Source organism: Capra hircus, chromosome 24 (assembly GCF_001704415.2).
Source record: "Capra hircus breed San Clemente chromosome 24, ASM170441v1, whole genome shotgun sequence".
NCBI lineage: Eukaryota > Metazoa > Chordata > Mammalia > Artiodactyla > Bovidae > Capra > Capra hircus.
In genome coordinates this window covers 22,430,183-22,452,280 of record NC_030831.1, presented here as the reverse complement: position 1 = coordinate 22,452,280, position 22,098 = coordinate 22,430,183, and the positions used below count along the sequence as shown (strand labels likewise).

The 22,098-nt window shown below is 42.1% G+C and overlaps 1 protein-coding gene across 15 annotated transcripts in view; it reads left to right on the top strand.

The window, feature by feature from the left end:
* Positions 1–12,466, top strand: part of DTNA (dystrobrevin alpha) — a 437,121-nt gene extending 424,655 nt beyond the window's left edge. For 7 of the 15 annotated variants that reach the window (XM_013974260.2, XM_013974258.2, XM_013974257.2 and 4 more), the window contains 4 exons: positions 561–729; positions 3,234–3,366; positions 5,327–5,375; positions 9,968–12,466. In XM_013974260.2, coding sequence (XP_013829714.2) covers positions 561–729; positions 3,234–3,366; positions 5,327–5,344 — 320 coding nt within the window. In that variant the 3' untranslated portion in view covers positions 5,345–5,375; positions 9,968–12,466. Of the gene's footprint in view, positions 1–560; positions 730–3,233; positions 3,367–5,326; positions 5,376–8,829 lie in introns of all 15 variants that reach the window. The other 8 variants (XM_005696995.3, XM_005696990.3, XM_013974250.2 and 5 more) reach the window with 5 other exon arrangements.

The window sequence follows — 22,098 nt, the reverse complement described above, 5'->3', positions numbered from 1 at the left end:
CTGTATTCTAAATGATCTTATGGTTCAGTTCAGTTCCGTCGCTCAGTCGTAACTCTTTGCGACCCCATGGACTGCAGTACGCCATGCCTACCTGTCCATCACCAACTCCCAGAGTTTACTCAAACTCATGTCTATTGAGTCAGTGATGCCATCCAACCATCTCATCTTCTGTCATCCCCTTCTCCTCCCGCCTTCAATCTTTCCCAGCATCAGGGTCTTTTCAAATGAGTCAGTTCTTCGCATCAGGTGGCCAAAATAGTGGAATTTCAGCTTCAACATCAGTCCTTCCAATGAGTATTCAGGACTGATTTCCTTTAGGATGGACTGGTTGGATCTCCTTGCAGTACAAGGGACTTTCAAGAGTCTTCCTGATTTTATGGTAATTCATGTCAATATCAATTCTCATTTTGAAAAAAAATGAACACTTATTTGACTTGTGTACAGTAGCTGGTCAGTGTTTTACACAGCACAGGTTAGTTTTTGCTAAGCCTAGCCCTTTATTGGCTGGTCATTAAAAAATCTAAAAGATATTCTTTACTTTCTTCAATTGTACCTAATAGAGGTGGGAAGTGAAACTGATAGTAACGTGGATTCTGAATTTGCACGGACTCAGTTTGAAGATCTGGTCCCATCACCAACCTCTGAAAAAGCTTTTCTAGCACAAATCCATGCCCGAAAACCTGGGTACCTTCATGGTGGAGCTACCCCGAGCACCATGCGTGGGGACATGTGAGTATCTTCTGCCTGGGGGGTGTTTTTTCAGCAACAGGACATTCTGCAGGGAGCATGAGAAAATGAAAACATGGTTGCTTAGTTTTTCATTTTGGAAAGGAATGACGCAGTTTCCTTTTCTGCCAGAAAAGGTAGAAGGGGGTATGTGTGCTAAGTCACTTCAGTCATGTCCGAATCTGTGCGACCCTATGGCCTGCAGCCCACCAGGCTCCTCTGTCCATGGGATTCTCCAGGTAAGAATACTGGAGTGGGTTGCCATGCTCTCCTCCAGGAGATCTTCCTGACCCAGGGATCGAACCCGCATCTGTTGTGTCTCCTGCATTGGCAGATGGGTTCTTTACCACTAGCGCCCCCTGGGAAGCCCAGGTAGAAGGGTGCTTCATTTCAATTTCTCATTGTGACTTTTCCTCCTAACAATTTCCAGAGTATCAGTAATGAAAACCAACCAGTACCTGTTGAGATCCTGGCCCACCCAAGGCACTCAACCAGTTAGATACAAAATAGTGTCAAAAATCACTCCCAGCATCCCAGGACTCATAGACTAGTTCAGAAGATAAATCATCCCATCTTCCGAATTTACTAGATTCCCTCTTAAGGGACCTGGTGATACTAGAGAGGCCTCTGTTCAAAGTGAGTATATAAATATCATCTATGCACTTGTGATTTGAATAACTAAATGTATAAAAATCTCATTATAAAGAAGTCCAATTTGCTTGACTTGTTGAATATGTATAAATCTGACCTTCAAAAGACATTTTGCAAAGATTTTCACCCAATTAGGTTTCTGTAGCTTGACAGGAGCCAGTAGAATCAGTGACATTCCCTACTAGACTGGGACCTTGGGTCAGCTCAAAGTAGTCAGGCAGAAAAAGTTAAAGCTGAGAAACAAAGGCTAAGCAAGGACAGACCTGCAGAGCCCAGCTTGGGAGGGAAAAGACTAAAATGAAGAAAGTTAAATAAGTGGAGTTCTGAGAAATATGGATAAGGGCTCACTCAGAAGCTGGAAAAGGGAGTTGATGAGCAGCTTTTAAAAAAGCTACAGAAGGGTGGTGGTGCTTAACATGAGAAAAACTGCAGACTAGTCTACAAAAATAAACTGTTTTAAAGACCCAAAGAAGAAGCTAACCAGAGGCCTTTCTGGTGTTTTGACTCTCCATCCAAGGAGTGAGTAAAAAGACCAGTAATAATGGGAAATTATAAATAGACATGGTTTGAAAGCCAGCTGTGAAAAGGCAGAGAGCATAATATCAAAACAAAACAGTTATGATTTTATGTGGCAGGAGGCTGCTGCTTTTAATTGTAGTTCGCTTTCTTGTCCTTCCCTCTATAATTTAAAATGATTTGATTTGTTTGTTATTCAGACTGGTGAACTGTGATCAGTTCAGTCTGGTAAATAACGTATCTATGTGATTTTTTATAATTGAGCATTTACATGGTGGCGACCTAAAACTTTCTTGATCCAGTCGCAAGATCCAAGACTGTAGCTAAAGCCACCCGATCTGCCGTTCCTGGCAGGCTGGTGGCAGGGCTGTGGGGGTTGGGAAGGGAAAGTTTATAGAGGCCTTGCAGACCTATTTAGGCTGGCCCCAAACCTCTAAAAATAACAAGAACATGTCGTACAGATATAAATAAACATGAACATTGGCATTTATGTTCCAACCCAGAAACTTCTACTTGACCACTCTTTTTCATTTTAGGGGATATTTTAATATCTGTACTATCTAAGCATGTACTGTGTTTTAGCCTGAGAATATTTTAGCCATATGATTTAGGCGGTAAATTTATATTCAGTCCCAGGAAGAACTTTATATATTCTTGGATGAATAGATGAAGAGTCACACATTAGCGAATGAGATCATTCTTATCCATTTGTTTCATGATGGAATTGGACAATTTAAATGGATTTCTTAAAGTCAGAGAGAGTATACATCTTTAAGATCAAGAGCTGTGGGTTAGAATATTAGTCTCCCTGACATTGATTGGTTGATATTCTGAGTCTTGATTCTACCATAAAAATACAGCACATGAGTGCATGGGCCTATATACATGCAGAACACAAAGAGAATTAAATTACAAACAAATATTCTTAGACATTATTTCACTAGAGGGCTCACTTTCCTTATAGAAAGTGTTCTTGGACTCCATTTTTTTAAGCCCCCAAATTGGGAAAACTGTATCCTCTCAAAAGATAAGCCTGCTTTTTTTTTTTAAGAATGGCAAACATTTAAAGGGCAACTCATTCCAGGAAACTCTAGGAAAACAGGTGACATAGAAAAACTGCCTATGAGAACAACTTGATCATATATTTCTCCAAACTTCCAAAGCGTCTTTCAAGTTTTTTTCATCATGTCAAAGAAAATCCTAAATTGAAGTAAATCGAAGCAAAGAAGTGAATTAGAGACAAAATAAACGTGCCCCCAGAACAGCAGGTAATACAGGGATTCCACTCATATTTGCCTTTTAAGATTTGCTCCAAAACACCCTCTGTGGTTGACTCCCAGGGTTACAGAAGACGGGGACCCCTACATGCGGCCAGAGGATGAGAACTATGAAGATGACTCCGTCCGGCAGCTGGAGAACGAGCTGAAGATGGAGGAATACCTAAAACAGAAGCTACAGGATGAAGCCTACCAGGTACCGAGAGCCCACCCCACACCACCCACCACTTCGGCCCCCGCCCCTCGGCGGCTGGATCTTTCACATTATCCCAAAACTTGGTGCCTTCTCCTTCCTTCCACCCTCCCTTTCTGGAATATTCTGACAGTACTCCTTAGCCCATGAATTCTAAGACAGGGAAAGTTTTAATGCTTCTTATAGCTGTCACTCACCATGTTTTCCTATAAATTCTGAGCTGGAAAATGAAAAGAGGCCTTCCATGGTGATGAATAGTTCATGACCCTCCAAGATCATTAGGAAAACCCTTTTTAAGAAAAGATACAGCTGGCTGTCCATATCAGCAGATTCAGAATCTGTGGGTACTGAGGTTCAACTGGAAGGGACTTTGAGTATCCATGGATGCTGGCATCTACAGGATGGGGGTATCCTGGAACCAGTCCCTCATGAATACTCTGGGATTCTATGCCCTTGGGTGGGCCACAGGGCACCAGGAAATTGACTAAGCATAAGTATACCTCTGTCCTTGAACCACTTGTCCTCAACTTCCCTCCCTGCCTGCCTCGTATCAAATGTTAAGAAGTTAAAGAGTGACAAACTTCAGCTAGACATGTTGGGGGAACTGCAGGCCCCCATTCAGCAGGGTGTGGCTGGACAGATTGTCATATATCCTGGATAGCATGATAATCCATGTGAGAATTCATCTGACATAACACATGCGATGGGGAATAATGTTATCCTTACGGGGATGCATTTTCCCCATGGAGATTGTTCTACTGCCCCGTTTATTTACCTTGTATGTTTCCCCTCCCTGCGTCTTGCTGGGGTTCTGGGAGGACAAGGGTATTTGGATGGTTGAGACCCACTGCCCCTCACCAGGCCCTGGTGGATTATTTTTATCAGGTCAGGCTTTCTGTCCAATATCCAGATAAGTTTTTTCCACCATCTTAGAAGCAGTAGCTTCTCTTACTCTGTTATTGGAAGAAAGAATAGCAGATAAAATAAGTTATCTACTACTCATACATCTGTAGATTGCTTGGAAATATTTTCCCAAGAAGAACAGAGCAAGAGGGAAGCCTACTAACCCCACCTTGACAATATGAAACAGAAGTTTCGCCTCTTTGGAATGTTCCAAAACAGTTGTGTTTCCAAATAACTTCAGAATGTAGGCCTAGGTAAACAAAGAGTGACCAGATATGTAAAGCCGTATTTGAATCCTGCATAATCAGACTTGCCTCGAGTGCACACCAGGGAGGACATTTTTCTTTGCAACTTCTATGGCCTGTCCACAGGAGGAAATTTGCCCGGATGAAGCCCCAGGGTGTCTCTGGGAACTCTGAGGGGTGGCATTCCTACATATATCTCCTTTTGGCCCTGCTGCACAGAAGGAGAGAGAGAGGTGGCTAAATAATCAATATTATGGTTCATGTTGTTAGAGGCGCCTATTAGACCTCCCTCTGGGAGCCCACACTAGTGTCTGGATTTTGGTGATCAACCGTAATTGAAATTTCTAATTTTTTTTTTTTTAAGAAAAGGAGTCATTTCATATAAGATATTAGATTTTTATTTATTTCAATGAACTAGAGATTTAACCTGATACAAGCAAAATGAAAGGAAATCCTATTAACAGCCTCAGCTTCCATTGGAGTTCCTGCCATCTCTGGCAGATTTCAAGCTCTTTCTCTCTCTCTCTCTCCTTTCCTCACCACAACCAGTGACTTCAAAGAAAAGACAAAGAAAAGGGCAAAGAGATTGTTACGGGTCCATGTGTTTTATGCCCTGGAGAAGGTTGAAGTGGTTTTTCCTTGACTGCTCTATAAGCTGTTGGATGGGTCAGAACGTTACTTTCATTCCCTGGCTTCTCTCTGTCTGTCTGTCTATCTATCTTTCTGCATGGCTTCCCACCAAATAATTCACCAGCTTGACTGCATCACAGACTTGACATGTCACCTTTCTCGTTTGTATCCTTTGTCACCCGCAGGTCAGCTTGCAAGGTTGAATGCAATATCCTTTTATCACTCTCCTCTCAAGTAAGTATCCACTTATTTAGGAGGAAATGTGGTCACTGTACCTTGGATTCTGATCACTTGTAACCTACATGCACAATCACTATCTCTTACGTTTTTTCTATGGTATACTATCCTCTCCCCCTGCTGACAGCAAAGAATCATCCTGGGCCATGAAACATATCTTTCTAGTCCAGTGTGATTTGGCAGACAACCTTGGGAGTTCACTTTTTACTCTATAAATTAGGAAAACTGGCAGAGGAATTTCTATAACCCAAAGATGCCCCGTAAATGTGCGGCTATAAAGCCAATTTGCTGATCCATAACTGCATCCAAAGTTTCAACCTCTCTGGCACTTGAGAGAGAAAAATGCAAGCTTGCTCAGCACTTGCAGAAATGAGTCAGCTCCTTAGTCCTGCTGCACTTCAGGCCCAAAAGATCAAAGTGTGCACCTTAACCAGTGAAATCAAGAACATGAATTACTAAAGAAAATGAAAGAAGCAAAGCGCAGAGGGAAGCTTCCACAGCCTTACGCTTTTGGAACAGCTGATTCACACCCATCATGGATTTCAGCAAGATATAAATTAATTTAAAATACCTTTTCTGGGGCTTGTGATCCCCCACCTTCAGAGATTTACCTAAATACATGGGAAATTCTCAGTAGTTTTTGTTTGTTTGTTTTTTTAATTTAAAGAGACTAGCATTTGATTGGCAAGAACCACTTGACTATTGTTGTCTGAAGCTTAGGATCTGGACTCTAACAGACTGATTTTAAAAATGAGTTCCATCAAATCCTAGCAGCATAATATTTGAAAAATTGCTTTGACTTCTATGAGCCTCTGTTCCCACTGTACAACATGTATCATAATACCTACCTCATAGAGGAGTTGTACGCCCTGGGATACACCAAGTTACAGCTTAACCTAGTGGCAGACACACTATCATTTCATTCTGAGCACACACGTACATGTCTAACCCTCTGCTCAGTGCTTTAGAAGCAGTTCAGTCCCTGGGAGTGACAATGATTATTATGTGAGTGTATGAGAACCCCGAAGACTCAGAACTAGCTTGCTCTCTCTACTTGGGTGAATAAGGTTGGAATTCGGCTCTGTGCGATTTGACACACCTTCAGCTACACTGTCCCACGAGTCTGATGGTTTCTCTGGCTCCAGCTCATGGCCATTTAGATGTCCCACATTGTAATTCAAAGCTAATACACCTCTCACAGTCACGACTGCATAAGACCAAGGACTTGTGACTACTTTAGTTCTTCCGTCTATTCCCACCCATGGAATCTCATAAGTCTACAGTGCAGTTGAAAGGAAACTCAACCCTGGCTGCTAAGCTGAAAAAGGAATATATGTCTTCTATATGATGTATCAATTAGTAATGAATACATTCTAGCTGAAACACTGCTGACCTCCTGTCTCGGTCCTCAGGTTAAGATGAAGCAAGTAAAAATCAAGGTGTAATTGTTATGAAATATATTTTTTGAGCTGTGAGGTCCTTTTGGTATAAAAGGAGAGATCTTATTGAATACATTTTAGTCTGTCTCCATTGGACTTGAGACTACTACCCACAAGTTCTCCTGATTCATCATGACTATAGTGAAAAAGTACCCAAGGGCAATTTCTGAAAATATTCACTCCAGTTACTTTCCCAGAGGAGCAAGATGTTTCCTTTCATAGCATTTTCTTTCTCTGAACTCTAGCAGTTTGATCATTTTTGTTACACACATTATTTAAACATCAGCAGGTAGTTCTTATAAAAAATATACTTCTTTAAAAAGCCTAATAAAATGCCTTTGACATTTTTTATTTAGTTGCTAACTCATGTCCAATTCTTTTGTCACCCATGGACTGTAGCCTGCCAGGCTCCTCTGTCCATGAGCTTTTTCAGTGGAGTTGCCATTTCCTTCTCCAGGGGATCTTCCAAACCCTGGGATCAAACCCATGTCTCCTGCGTTGGCAGGGAGATTCTTTACTACTGAGCCACAGTGGAAACCCCAGCCCTGGACATAAACCAAGATAAAATGCAGTATTTGGTTCTTGTCCATAAATGCCAAAGATTTTAATCTTCTGTTTCAAATTTTATTTCCAATAAAACTTAAAACAGTTGTGACCTCTGCTGCTTACCGCATCCTTACCTACCTAGCAGCCTTGCACAGGATTCTAAATATAAACCAGTCTGTCACCAAATCACCAAGTCAGACAAAATTAATTTAAGATCAGGAACACTGCAGGAACTAGTAGCTTTTCATCCTTGAAGCTAGTTCTACCCTACTGTAATTTTTCTTGATGAAACCCAGAAAGACAGCTGAAATTGTAGAACAGTTATTTGTTGAAATCTATTCACTTGAACTTTCTGGCTATACTACAAGACCAGAAATTATCCTCAAATACATGCATCTCTTCTGCAAGGGTCCTAAAGTCGATTTCATCAGCTCAGAGTCAATTAGGCATCCACGAAGTAGAGCACTACATGCTGCTGCTGCTAAGTCACGTCAGTCGTGTCCCACTCTGTGCGACCCCATAGACAGCAGCCCACCAGGCTCCCCCCTCCCTGGGATTCTCCAGGCAAGAATACTGGAGTGGGTTGCCATTTCCTCTTCCAATGCATGAAAGTGAAAAGTGAAAGTGAAGTCGCTCAGTCATGTCCAACTCATAGCAACACCATGCACTGCAGCCCACCAGGCTCCTCCGCCCATGGGATTCTCCAGGCAAGAGTACTGGAGTGGGGTGCCATTGCCTTCTCCGGAGCCCTACATGACTAAGGGGCAAAAGGTGAAACACCAGAGACATGGAAGACCCATCCTCTGCTCAAGAAAATCCTTAGGCCTCTGAAGATAAATATGTGCTTACCAACACATTAACAAGAGTTAATCCAGAGAAACCTGTTTTATTGCTTTTCAGCTAGCCACGTGGGAAGAAACAATACACATAACACTTAGCACCCGAATTAGAGTCCACCATGGTTCCATTTTGGCCCACTCAAATCTTAGGTTGGTTCCTTTTCCATCCCTCTGGCCACATGATACTCCACTCACCTTGGCCAGCCACATCCTAACTTCAGAAATTAGAGGATGGAAGATCAAAGGTGGATTTTTTTTTAAATTAGCATGGAAAAAAAAAATTAGCAAGGCATTCTGATGGTGAGTCAGTGCTTTCATGTCCTTGTCCAAAGGACAACACAGATATTTCTGTTTATGTTGCTTGAATCTTCCAGATGCCTTAGGTGCCCACTAGGCAGGAGTCTCAGCATGGAGATTCTTGTCCTCTCTTCCATCAGAAGGTGCAGTAGCCCAGTGTCCCAAGACGGTCATTCCTGATTGTCAGAGGAAGAAAGGAGTGTGTGTGTGTGTGTGTGTGTGTGTGTGTGTGTGTGTTTCGGGGTGGGGGAAAGGGAGGATTCTAAGCTTCATAACTCTAGAGAACAGTTTCTATCTTTAAAAAAGAAATTACACATTGCTTATTCCCAGGCAAGCTATAGTCAGACAGATGCAAGTAACAGGAGAGCTGGTGATGAAGGACAGAGCTGCACCCCCAGAGGAGAAGACGGCAGCCTGGCAGCAGCCTCAGCTCATGGAAGAGAGGACCCACCACATGCAGCCGCTCCCGACAGACCCCCGCCCCCTAAAGACTGTGTTCTGCCGACTATAGTGCAGCTAACTTTTTGTTCTAAGTTTTGTAGTTCATAGACGTGTGTTTTGAGAAGGAAAAAAACAAAAATAAGACTTCTGTTCAAAGCTAACTTATCAGCTACATCTTCTATAACATGGCTCATCCCTCGAAATGAAAACACAGGCTGAAATCCCATGCTGCTGTTACTGGCAATGGCAGTATTAACGAGCATCTTACCTTTGCACATGATATTTGAACCTGGTCAGTTTACAGCGACATTACTAACACTGTTTATAGCTAGGAGTTTCATTTCTGAATTCTCTGAGATTTTAGCAAAACAGTTGATTATATACACTGTAAATTTTTTTTTTCCACAGCAACTGGAAAATAAAACAACCACTTACAGTTATTCACTGAGCCCGAAGGATTTGGTTCCTGAGGGTACAGACTCAGAGCCCCAAAGCCAAGAAGGGTCCTTGGCCTGCATATTCTGCACTTGTCTCCAAGTCTCTGAGAACAGAGGCTTGAACCAAACCCACCAGGAGAATCCAATCTCTGCAGCTTCTTTCCAACTTGGGGTTGTTTTCTTTCAAGATACTCTTAACCAATCAGCCATAGAATTTAGTGTAAATATTTTTTTTTTCCAAATAGAGATCATATTCCAAAAAAAGGCAACATTCAAATTATATAGAATCTAGTTTTTAAAATCAGCACAGATCTTCTTAAAAACTGTGAACTCTGTTTTGAAATACTCGTTACTAAAGCTGTTTATAAACCACAGGTGCCATAAGATCCCCCCAGTGGACTCAAGTTATCTCTGCTCTTCCACGGCTGGTTCCTTTCGGTTTAGCTTTAGGGAGCATGTTTCTAACAGCACCGCTCATCCGCCAGTTCCCCATCAGGTCGTTTGGAGGCCTTTCAGCTTTAAATGTACAGGCTTAAAGTGCGCTTGCAAACGTTCACTCTCCTTTTCTTTCTGAATGTGTTTTGCCTTAGCTGGCTACCTGGTGTTCTGCATGCAGCCTCCTGTGGTCACGTGAGAGGAAACAGGCTTTCCTAAGTGGAGCTGGGATCTTGCACTCTGTGAAAAGCTGATGTGCAAAAGAACTGTCAAGGAAGGGAGAATGAATGACTCTGTTGATGGTCCTTTCTGAGGGCTATCTTTGGGGAGCACCAAAGACCTCCCTTGGGGATTCTGGGGAAATGAAAAAAATAATCTTCTACTTTGTTTCAAGATTTGATGAAATAAAAATCCTGCAACACAGTAGATGCATTATCCTTAAATAGGCAGCTTCTCTGGATTCCTGTTTCTCATTTAAAAGAAGAGAACATCATTCTATAACAGTGGTTCTTGAAATGTGGTCCCTGGACCAGCAGCACCAGCATTACCTGGGGAATTTATTAGAAATGCAGATTCTCAGGCCCTAACCCTAGCCCTACTGAGTCAGAAATTCTGGGGTTGGGGCCCCGTCATCTGTGTTTGAACCTTCCAGGTGATTCTGATGCATGCAGAAGCTGAAGAACCACTGCTTTAGAAGAAAGTTGTGTAATAAAATCTCTGAAAAGGCCTTACTCAGAATAAGTAAGAAAGGTTCTGAGTCATCATCAAAGTTTGAGTGATTCAATTTTGCTTCCAGGGTTGGCAGAAGCTTTCTCCCACCCGACAGAGTCGGTAGTTGGTGGGTGCCCCGCTGAGAAGTGACATCCCAACTTCTTCCTTCTTCCTTTTCAGAGGGCTCTCAGTTGCTCCCATCTCTGTGTTGGGTCAGACACCACCTCCTTGACTGCCCTCGGGAACAAAATTACTTGCCTTGGGGTCAGTAAAGCTCTCGGTTGGCATTAGCAAGGAGCTCATTCTGCCCCTTCATGTACTAATCATTTTCCCCTGGAAAGCCAGCCTGACAAATGCCCCTGAGAACAGGCTGACACCAAAGGGACACAACTGCACAGTTCTCAGATTTCTTTGCACAGAGGGATGTTATTGCAGGTTTTGTTGGTGTATCTTAATGTTCATCTCCTTCCCTCTGCCCATCCTCTGTGAACCCATACCTCTCTAGATGGAGCAGGTGGCCACTGGTGCCTCATACTCAGTACCTAAAACCACTACATCCCAGCTACCTACATGGCTGTCAGCTCTGAATCAAAGCTGGGCAGTTCTCAGTCTCAGAACCCTGACCCTGCAGGTGGCATTCAGCCACTACCTGGACCGAGCTGACAGATGTTATCATTTTGTGTTTCTGCATCATAGTGTTTGTCTAAGGTTTGGACCGTTCTGTGGGTAACCTTCCTGCATCACAGTGTTCAATTCCATCACACGGTTGTCGATCCCATCTTATGAAGTCGTTGCAAGGACTCTGGAAACTGCTGCCAATGACCGATTCCTGACTAACCAGCCACCTTTTCTTTCTCTTAGCTCCACGTCAGCCCTGAGACCAGACTCAAGCACCCCTGTCCTGTAAACGAGACAAAATGGCGTGCGTTATTTTGGGTTTTCGTGTTTTGGGGCGGGTTTCTTTCCTTGGCTCTCCAAATCTACTTTTGGGGCCTGTTCTAAGTGCAAACCCAGCAGGTGACACCTGTCCTGTCCATTAGGTACAGTTCTGTCTGGCCAGGGTGTTTCTTTCTTGTTCCACAATGAATTGCACATCCATCTCCATTAGAGGTGATGCCCTATTAATGAGCACTGGTCTAACACAGCCAACCCTCCCCCACAGCACCATGTGAATGGAGGGAGGGAGGAGGGTGAAATCTACTGTAGGGGATTCAGGAATCAGTTGTGGTTGGTCAGGACGGAAGTCGGGATAAATGTGGTTGGTCAGAGGGAGATGTGCTGGAGATTGTGAAAAATGGATTCTCAAGAGATCTACTAAAAGACAGGGAAGGTTCATTTGTAAGTAGTAATGTGAACTGAACTACATAAGAGTGTGGCCTTTGTTGTGATATACTATGTATTTTCTTATATGCATGAGCCAAACTGTTGCCTCATAATTTAGCACTGATGTCTGCTTTTATTTTGATCATCTTTGTCCACCCTTATTAGTTCTTGGCTGTTAACTGTAGGTAGGCGTTGTAAATCCAGCAGCCTTTGGTTGCTGCAGTCACCTTGGTTCGATTCCGCACAAACAACTCCATGTCCTCAGAAGAAAGGGCATTTTTACCTTTGAACCAAAAAGAGGGGAAAAAAGAAAATCAGAGGTATCATATCCTGAAGCTAATTAACTCTAAGACATTTTTAATTATGACTACTGTAATTTGATGCCATTTGAAGTAACCAATTCAGAGACACTAAAGATTTCACAACATTCATGGGTATGTAACAAAACTACTATTGTATGGGTTTTTTGTATTGCTGTTAAGTATTGTTTTGTGTGTCTGTGTGTGTGTTGGAACCTCCTGGGGACATGTTATATTTTGAAGTGATTAAACTATTTAATTGTGTGTCTATATTTTGGAATGGAATTATTTCTTCATTAAAAAATGTTTTTAAAAACACTATATCTTGTGTATTTTGTTCTTTGAATGTTTCCTAAAACAACATGAGATTAGTCTAAGAAAGACAAGTCAGTGTTTGGAGTGTGAAGCTTGGACTGCTGATTGAGGATCAAGCAATTGAGGTCAAATATTTCACCTTTTCCTGCCTTTGAGGATGCAATTTTTTTAAAGATTAGATACTATTCTGCTGCTCATCGAAAGCCTTGTTATGATTAACATCAAAAATCCATACTCCCTCTCCTTTTTTCTCTTCCTCTTCTCTCTTTTCTTCCCCAAATTCCAAATGTTGGAAAAAAATAACTAACATTTGTGTAATCCTTTACAACTTTCAAAAACCCTGTTTCATTTACATTTGATCCTCACATTATCCATTTGAGGAGTACTTAGTCATCCAGATGTGTAACTTACGGTGCTTCCTTTGTTCTGAAAAAATCTGCAGACCAGGCTGAGATGAGAAGTAGACTAGGAGTGCCATCAAACAAGAAACAGAGGGAAAAACACAAGAAATTTCCCACTTCTGAGAAGATGGTGCGCTTTTCGGGGGAGCTTCAGGAATTAGGCTTCTCCCTCTATCCAGAGCTGTGGAGACTTCACCTCACTCCCAGTAGATCTTACATCAGACAAGACCAAGATTCATCCAAGGAGTTGTGCTCTCAATTCCTTGGCATTGGTTTAATTTCTACTGCTGTCTTCTGGTTGCCCTAGCAACACAAATTAAACTTTCCAAATTATGTGTTATAAATATTATCTGAACAAGTAAAGAAAAACTGGGAGGCACTGGAAAGATGAAAAAGAGAATTTTCAGAATCAATTTTTTTTTTCTAAGATGTCAGATCCTGACGCAAGACTGTGATGTACACCAAGAATCACCATCACCCAAAACATTCCCCTAAGATTTCATTGGCATAGTCAGAAGCAGTGGGGCAGGTCTGATTGTCAAACACTGGAGAAGCTTGGGGCAAGAACTTTTTTCCTGGTTCATAGCCAACTTGGGAACAATGATCCTCTGAAATATAAAATCCTTTATAGTCTTTTTTTAAAATGCTGCTTTGAGGGGAGGTTAGTATGAGAAAAGAGTAATATTTCCCCCTATTGCAAAGAGATCCAAGATGCTTCTTTGATGAAGAAGGACTCAAATATTTTAGCAGGATAATAAGAAGAGTATAATTTTAGCAAAACACCTAAACCAAGGCTAAGATACAATACTGAAAAATCTGCATAAAATGCAACTTAACTTCCTAGTTCTCAATGTTCAGTACGAATAACCCTACTTGTTCAACAGCAAAGGCATTTTTCAAGCCATTGTGAGGGTCTCTGTACTATGAACATTAGCAGTATAAAGGACAGTCTTCATTTTTTTTTTTTTTCTAAAAAACCACAAAGTCAGGAGGTGGAGAAGAGGGAAAGCTTGTACACTGTTGGTGGGAATGTAAATTGGTGCAGCACTATGGGAAACAAGATGGAGTTTCCTTAAAAAACTAAAAATAGAGCTACCACTTGACTCACCAATTCCACTCCTGGGCATATTTTTTTTAATTAATTCAAAAAGATGCATACACCCCAATGTTCACAGCAGTATTATTTATAACTGCCAAGATATGGAAGCAACCAGAGTGTCTATCAACAGATGAACTGATAAAGATGTGTGAATGGATAAGGAAGTTGTGCTACATATACACGATAGAATATTACTCATTACTCAGCCATTAAAAATAACGCATTCTGAGTCAGTTCTAATGAGGTGCATGAAACTGGAGCCTAGTATACAGAGTGAAGTAAGTCAAAAAGAGAAACACCAATACAGTATATTAACACAGTATATACACAGAACTTAGACAGATGGTAACAATGATCCTATATACAAGGCAGCAAAAGAGACACAGATGCAAAGAACAGATTCTTGGACTATGTGGGAGAAGGCGAGGGTGGGATGATTTAAGAGAATAGCGTTGAAACATGTATATTACCAGATGTAAAACAGATGACCAGTGCAAGTTCGATGCATTAAGCAGGGCACGCAAAGCTGGTGCTCTGGGGCAACCCAGGGGGGATGGGAATGGGGAGGGAGGTGGGAGGGGGTTTAGGATGGGGGCACACATGTGCACCCATGGCTGATTCTTGTCAATGTATGGCAAAAGCCACCACAGATTGTAAAGTAATTATCCTCCAGTTAAAATCAATTAATTTTTTAAAAAAAGATTTGGTGTATGCATATACAATGGAATACTACTAAGCCATAAAAAGAATGAAATTTTGCCATTTGCAGCAACATAGATGGAGGGCATTATACTAAGAGAGATAAGTCAAAGACAAATACTAGGCGATATTGCTTACATGTAGAGTCTAAAAAGCACAACAAACTAGTCCATATAACAAAAAAGAAGCAGCTCAAATATATAGAGAACAAACCAGTGGTTACCAGTGGGGAGGACGGGTTGCAATATGGAGGGGGTGGGGAACGACAGGTACAACCTAGTAGGAGTAAAATAGGCTACAAGATTGTACTATACAACACAGGGAATATAGCCAATGCTTTGTTATAACTGTAAATGGAGTATAACCTTTAAAAAAATTTAAGCATGCAGTTGTTTTTCATATTACTACTTAGCATAAAGCTAAGTTGCAATCTGTGATGGTGAGAAGGGTAAAACTAACAGAATTTATTCCAACTCTACACCCTCTTCTTAGCCTGGCCTGATGAAAGGATTAAGCTATGTACTGAGTTGGCCGAACAAATTTATTATGGAAGAACCGGAACAAACTTTTTGGCCAGTGCCACTTAACTGCTTGTCTATTCATCTTTCCCAACTCCACACTGGTGGTGAGCAAAGTCTTCACTAGTATGGAACATCACTGAACCCAATGCTGAGCCATAAGTACAATAGTTGGGCAATAAATACAGAAGGTATTTAAAAATAAGGAAGGCACACCATTCTTCAGGTTACTCTCCCAATTATCCATAGTCACAGCCAGGATTTTTAATAGATGCGTTGGAAGAGATGAAAATTGATCGGGAATAGACTCTGGTAAAGCACCGGAAGTAGGAGATTGAGGGGGTCGGGCTTGTGCTCCAAAGCCAGGTGTTTGTGATGCTCGGTTCTGAGAAGTGGAGACACTGATTTGTATTCCAACCTCCCACTTTCAAAAAGACCTGATAACAGAGCCAGGACTCCTCTCAGAAAGTGAGTCAGCAGTTTGCCTGAGACTGACCCAGTTTTGCACTGAAAGCCTAGAGTCCTGAGAAACACTTCAGTCCCGGTCAAATGAAGGAACCGGTCTCCCAAGAAAGCAAGAGACCACTCATGCATCAGGCTGCAACAAGCCCCCATGAATTCTGCATCATAAAGCAGGCAAGATATTCTCCTACTGTGGGACATTTAGAGAACAAAAAAGGCTTATCTACTATGAATGTACCTTCCTACCATGAATGTACCTTCCTAATCAAAAGTGAAGGTCGCTCAGTCCTGTCCAACACTTTGGGACCCCATGGACTGTGATCTCTCCAGGCCAGAATACTGGAGTGGGTAGCCTTTCCCTTCTCCAGGGGATCTTTCCAACCCAGGGATCAGAACCAGGTCTCCCATATTGCAGGCAGATTCTTTACCAGCTGAGCCACAAGGGAAGCCCAAGAACACTGGAGTGGGTAGCCTATCCCTTCTCCAGGGTATCTTCTCAACCCAGGAATCTAACTGGGGTCTCCTACATTGCAAGCGGATTCTTTACCAACTGAGCTATGAGGGAAGCCCCATTCTAATCAAAAGTTTCATGTTTAGGAGGAACCTTCTAAACATGCCCCACCAGGATAATATTAGCTTCAGAATTCACTACAGTGAGAACACCCATGGGTTTGTTCACCTCGGGGATTTCTGAAATGAAATGACCTATAGATAAGACGTGTTCAAACATCCAGATTGCTAAGCAGAGTCTGCAAAAATCAAGTTGAATTTGAGCATAACTAACCGTGAACTTCTCTTTTTCCTTTTAAGACAGTGATTGACTCTTTTTTGTTGTTGTTGTGTAGTTGCTAAGTTGTCCAGCTCTTAGCGACCCCATGGGTTTTGACCAGGCCTTTAACTTGACCTCCCGTTTCTTTGAAGAGAGGATATTTTTCAGTTCATCTAAAAGCAGAATCAAATTCTTTAGACATGAGTTCAGAGAGGGGCCTAAGGCAGTCCTGTTTTCACCATTTCTTTGTTCTTTCCCTTCTCTCCACCGAGATGTGAGTGTTGGAACAGACTCTGGAAATAAGCATATAAGGTTGGACTGTACAGAGGAAACCTACAATCTGCCTCTTAGAGATTTTTCTATTTATTGAATCAGGTACAAGCTGTAAAAGCTTTTGTTCGCAACTTAGAAAGCACTACAGCATACATATAACTGAATCACTTTGCTGTACTCCAGAAGCTAACACAACATTGTAAGTCGACTATATTTCAATTTAAATAATAATAAATAATAAAAGTAACACCTCAATATTTCTAGAATAGCTACGAACATGGAGCAGGAATTATATATCATTATGCATGTTGCCTGCCTGCTAAGTCACTTCAGTCATGGCCGACTCTTTGCGACCCCATGGACTACAGCCCACCAGGCTCCTCTGTCCATGGGATTCTCCAGGGAAGAATACTGGAGTGGGTTGCCATGCCCTCTTCCAGAGGATCTTCCCAACCCAGGGATTGAACCTGAGTGTCCTATGTCTCCTTCATTGGCAAGCAGGTTCTTTATCACTAGCACCACCTAGGAAGCTCTGTGTATCATTATAGAATGGTCCTAGCCTACAATTTCCGGAAGAAATTAGTTTTAACATATACTCTTTTTAACTCTCTAAATATATGAAGTTTTGAAATATATAATAAGCAACTTCTGATGACCCAGAAAAACTTGAGAACTCACCACAAATTACAAGAAAAACCCCACGACTTCCTGTGTGAGATGCTTCAGCAGTTACCTCAAATTCACCTCTGATTGAACTTTCATCCTCATAGTAGTCGATTACTCATTCAGTTCAATAGCAACTGCCAATAAAGAAGTTTTTGGCTGCAGACTTACATAAGTGTAAATCAGTCTTACATCAGTTTTACTCAGCTTTATACAAATAGTAAGTATTCCTTGAATGCAAAAAAATATTAAAAATCTTGATACTTTTGTATCAGTGGAGATAGTCTTCTGATACATATATAGATACATTCCCATTCATTATAGCAACCAAAGTGAGAAAGTGTTAGTCCCTCAGTGTGTCTGACTCTGTGCGACCCCATGGACTGTAGCCCACCAACCTCCTCTGTCCATGGAATTCTCCAGGCAAGAATACTGAAGTGGGTGGTCATTCCTTTTTCCAGGGGATCTTCCCCGCAAGGGATCAAACCCAGGTCTCCTGCATTCCAGGCAGATTCTTTACTGTCTGAGCCACAAGGGAAGCCCCAATGGCCACTGTATAGCAACCAAAGGCCACTGTAATCAGAGAACTTACAAGGAACCCACAGTTTTCTTTTTTTGTAAATCAACAGACCTGACCCTTTTGGAGCTTTATGTTTTAATTTTGTTCTTTTTGATTGAAAGAGAGCATTTACAATATAAAGAAGAGGGCCTGAAGTTTATATTTCGATGTGGGACTAGCGATTAGAAAATATTACTAAGATCTGTAAATTACCCACAGATTGACATGGGAGCTGTTACACTGGGGAAGGGGGAGAACTATATGACAAGTCCTCCCTTGACTGTAATTGGATGGGAAAGCTTGCATTAAAATATGAGAAATTCTGGGAAAGAGGGAAAAAAATTGTTGGAATAATCATGTTTATTCTCTCTAAAAAACGTACATCCTTTGTGAATTATTTGTAACCACAACCAAAATCCTTGTATTTCCCACAAATCAGCATTTACTGAACAAATTAAAGAGGATAAATGATTACCATTCCCCCTCTAGGAACATCTGCTTCCAAAGGAATTTTGGCAGAGCTTACAAGTGATGTCAGACTGCCAGGCACAAAGATCAAAATCCGGTTCATTCTTGCCCTGGTATTCCTACCTCCAGGAGAGCCTGGTCTAAATCCACGAAAGCCAGTGTTTGAAACGGATTACTGTATATTCTCACTGGAAAACAGACAAAGGTTGGAAGCCGGAAGTGCTCAGAACTTGCCTTTCATTGAGTCTCTTAAATATTTATAGTCACCTCCCACAAAATATCTGTCTGTAAAGATGTTTGGGAAAAGAAAATAAAATTCCAAAGAGAAACATTTCCAGTCATGCTCTTTACCATCAACAAATATTTACTGAATAACTCCTTGAGGTGTGAGAAGCCACTAGTCTCTTCATCACCCAAAACACATCTATGTTATTCACACAGTAGTTACACTGCAGACACCTCGTTGGCTAACTGAGATTTCATAGGATCCTATTGTTAGTTACTCTGTTCAGCACCTGTCACTGAGCCTTTAGAAATTTGGTGAAAAAAGGATTTTGAGTGAGCTACCCAGGCATTTGCTGCTGCTGCTGCTGCTGCTGCTGCTGCTGCTGCTGCTGCTGCTGCGTCTTTACTTCATGGCAAATAGAAGGGGAAAAAGGCGGAAGCAGTGACAGATTTCCTCTTCTTGGGCTCTAAAAATCACTGCAGATGTTGACTGCAACCTTAAAATCAGAAGAAATCTGATTAAGGAAAATCAACCCTGAATACTCATTGGACGGACTGATACTGAAGCTGAAACTCCAGTATTTTGGTCATCTGATGTGAACAGCCAGCTCATTGGAAAAGTCCCTGACACTGGGAAAGATTGAGGGCACAAAGAGAAGAGGGCGTCAGAGGATGCGATGGCTTGATGGCATTACTGATGCAGAGGACATGAACTTGGGCTAACTCCGGGAGATGGTGAGGGACAGGGAGGCCTGGTGTGCTGCAGTCCGTGGGGTCACAGAGAGTCAGACACAATTGGGCAACTCAACAACAACAACCTGGGCTAGGAATTCCAACAACCGCTTTTGAATGAGATGAGTCATTACCATGCACATATTTTAATTAGAACAAAAAGAGATAACATTTGGGTTTGGTTGTCACCTGCAAAACAGTGGCTTAAGGAAATGTGGCTTCTTTGAAGTTAGGGGTTGATGGATAAGAGAGACTTTAACTCTACGTTAATTCAAAACAGAATTAAGCAAAGGGCTTGACTGAAGTCCAGTGAAAATCAGTCTTAATAGCCAAAAGCAAAGAGAGAGGAGGGGAAGCATGGAGAGGAATGCAGCCTGTGTCTATTACTGGAACCCACAGGGAGAAGTGATGACACTCCCCAGCATTTGTTCTTTCCCCAGGTCAGAACTGGGTTGAGCTGAACAACCAGCACCTTCGTAGAGATTTTTCTCAGGATAACATGTAGTCATTTTATTGTATTCCAACCGTTGAATCATTATCTTCTGGCTGGCTGTCAACTTTACATGATGTCGGATGATCCACTGAAAAATAACAAAGTGTCTCTGGGAATCAAGAGACCAGGGTATCAGTCCGGGGTATTTAACTATAGGCAGCTCACGTACCATCTCATTCTGAAACAAATTCTCATTAAGAGTACATATGCCTATTCTCATATCTTTATAGATTTACTGTGTGATCAAATAGAGTAATATTATGAAATATAAATATAATCATGCAGTAATTTATAGTAATATGAATAAAAAGTATTATTTAAAAATGTAGTCTACCCTGATAGCTCAGTTGGTAAAGAATTCACCTGCAACGCAGGAGACCCCAGTTCGATTCCTGGGTCGGCAAGATCTGCTGGGGAAGGGAGAGGCTACCCACTCCAGTATTCCTGGGCTTCCCTTGTGGCTCAGCTGGTAAAGAATCCAACTGCAATGTGGGAGACCTGGGTTGGACCCCTGGGTTGGAAAGATGCCCTGGAGAAGGGAAAGGCTACCCACTCCAGTATTCTGGCCTGGAGAATTCCACGGACTGTATAGTCCATGGGGTCACAAAGAGTTGGACATGACTGACTATAAGGTATTTCTATCACACACCAGTCCTGGCAGTTTATCTGAGTTTTTTTTTACATTCAGAGAACTTAACTGTGATCAATTCCCTTCACCTATTCCGAAAAGTCAAGAGCACTGGTTCATTTCAACAGACGACAATATTTCTCAACTGATAACCATAGAAAAATGAGGTCTGCTCTACACACACCAATTAACATGTAGCGACCCTTGCCTACGGTGGAGTTACCAGCCCCACCCCGGACTCTCCCTTCCAGTTCTCATTCAATCAAGCAGTTAGGCTAAAGGTTACAGAATTGTAGCAGTTTCTTCTAACGTTTGAGATTAGGTTAGCTTGGTTTCCGGTAAACCAGGGGCCCCATGTCACTGTGAACCAAGAAGCTGAAGTAAACTGCACAATGATCACACTCCCCCGTCCTCCTGCGATTTGACAGGAACTGCCCAACTAGAAACCTGGAGAAGGGAAAGGCTACCACCCCAGTATTCTTGCCTGGAGAATCGCCATGGACAGAGGAGCTTGGCAGACTTCAGTCCCTGGCGTTGCAAAGAGTCAGACACGACTGAGCGACTAAGCACAGCACGGCCCATCTAGAGCCACAAAAAAGAAAGCGCACAGGAAACTCTGACCCAATGGTAAAGGGATGTTGTCCCCCTCCTCCAAGCAAACACAAATGTGTATCTTGTTGTGAGAGAATTGCCCAGGATGGTAAGCAGCTAAAGAGCCTGCTGACCTGTCACTCACCAGTCCCAAAGTTTCAACAGGAACTCAAACGACACAAGAGTAGAAATGATAGAGGGTTTTTCGTTTTTGGTTTTTTCAGAGTGAGGTTTTGAAAGCTGGCTCCCATTCTGTGGCTATGAGCCTTCCTTTAAACATAAACAGCGACAAGAGCTGAGAATGGCTGCCATACTTGAATGCCAAATAAACACAGAATGACAAGCACAGATTTTTGGCTTTCTACTAAAGCTTGGTTTTTCAACAACCCTTTTTGTTGCCTCTAAAGACAATGGTCTCAGTGTTTCTGAGCCAGATGCTGGGACACTGAGCAGAGCCTTCTCTGCCGCACCCCTACCCAGTTTGCTCTACGGGTGGGGCGAGTGTCCCCTTTGGGTTTGAGAGCAGGCCATCTTCCCCCTCCTGGGCCACTGCTGCAGAAGGATTTGTTTATTGAAACTAAAGAGGAGTGGTATATGAAACTTGGAATTTGCAGACCAAGCCCCAGGGTAGTTTGATGAGGGAGGTGCTCGGTGGTTTCTACTTGTTTGGGAAACAGTAGCTTAATCGTGAGCTCTTTAAGGGACTCAGCTGGAGAGAGTGGATGATTTATCCACTTCGTTAATTCATTGTATCAGTAGGTTTAACTGTTTTTAAATCAGTGTTTATCATGTTGGCTGTATGTCACTTAACGGTAGCAATAGTTGACTTAAGTAGATGGACTCAGTGGGCCTTTTACCCTTTCCCATCCAGCAGTTAAAACAGCCCTCCACTTCTCTTTCATGACTGAGTAAATGTCTCAGGTATTTACACAGGTATGTGTCTCAGTGCAGTCATGTCAGTCACCCAAATAAGAAGCTGTCCGGTCAGGTATGTCACCTCCTCCCCAAGCATTGCCTATTTGAAGCTCCACATCAAGGTTTCAAAGTTATGTAGTAGA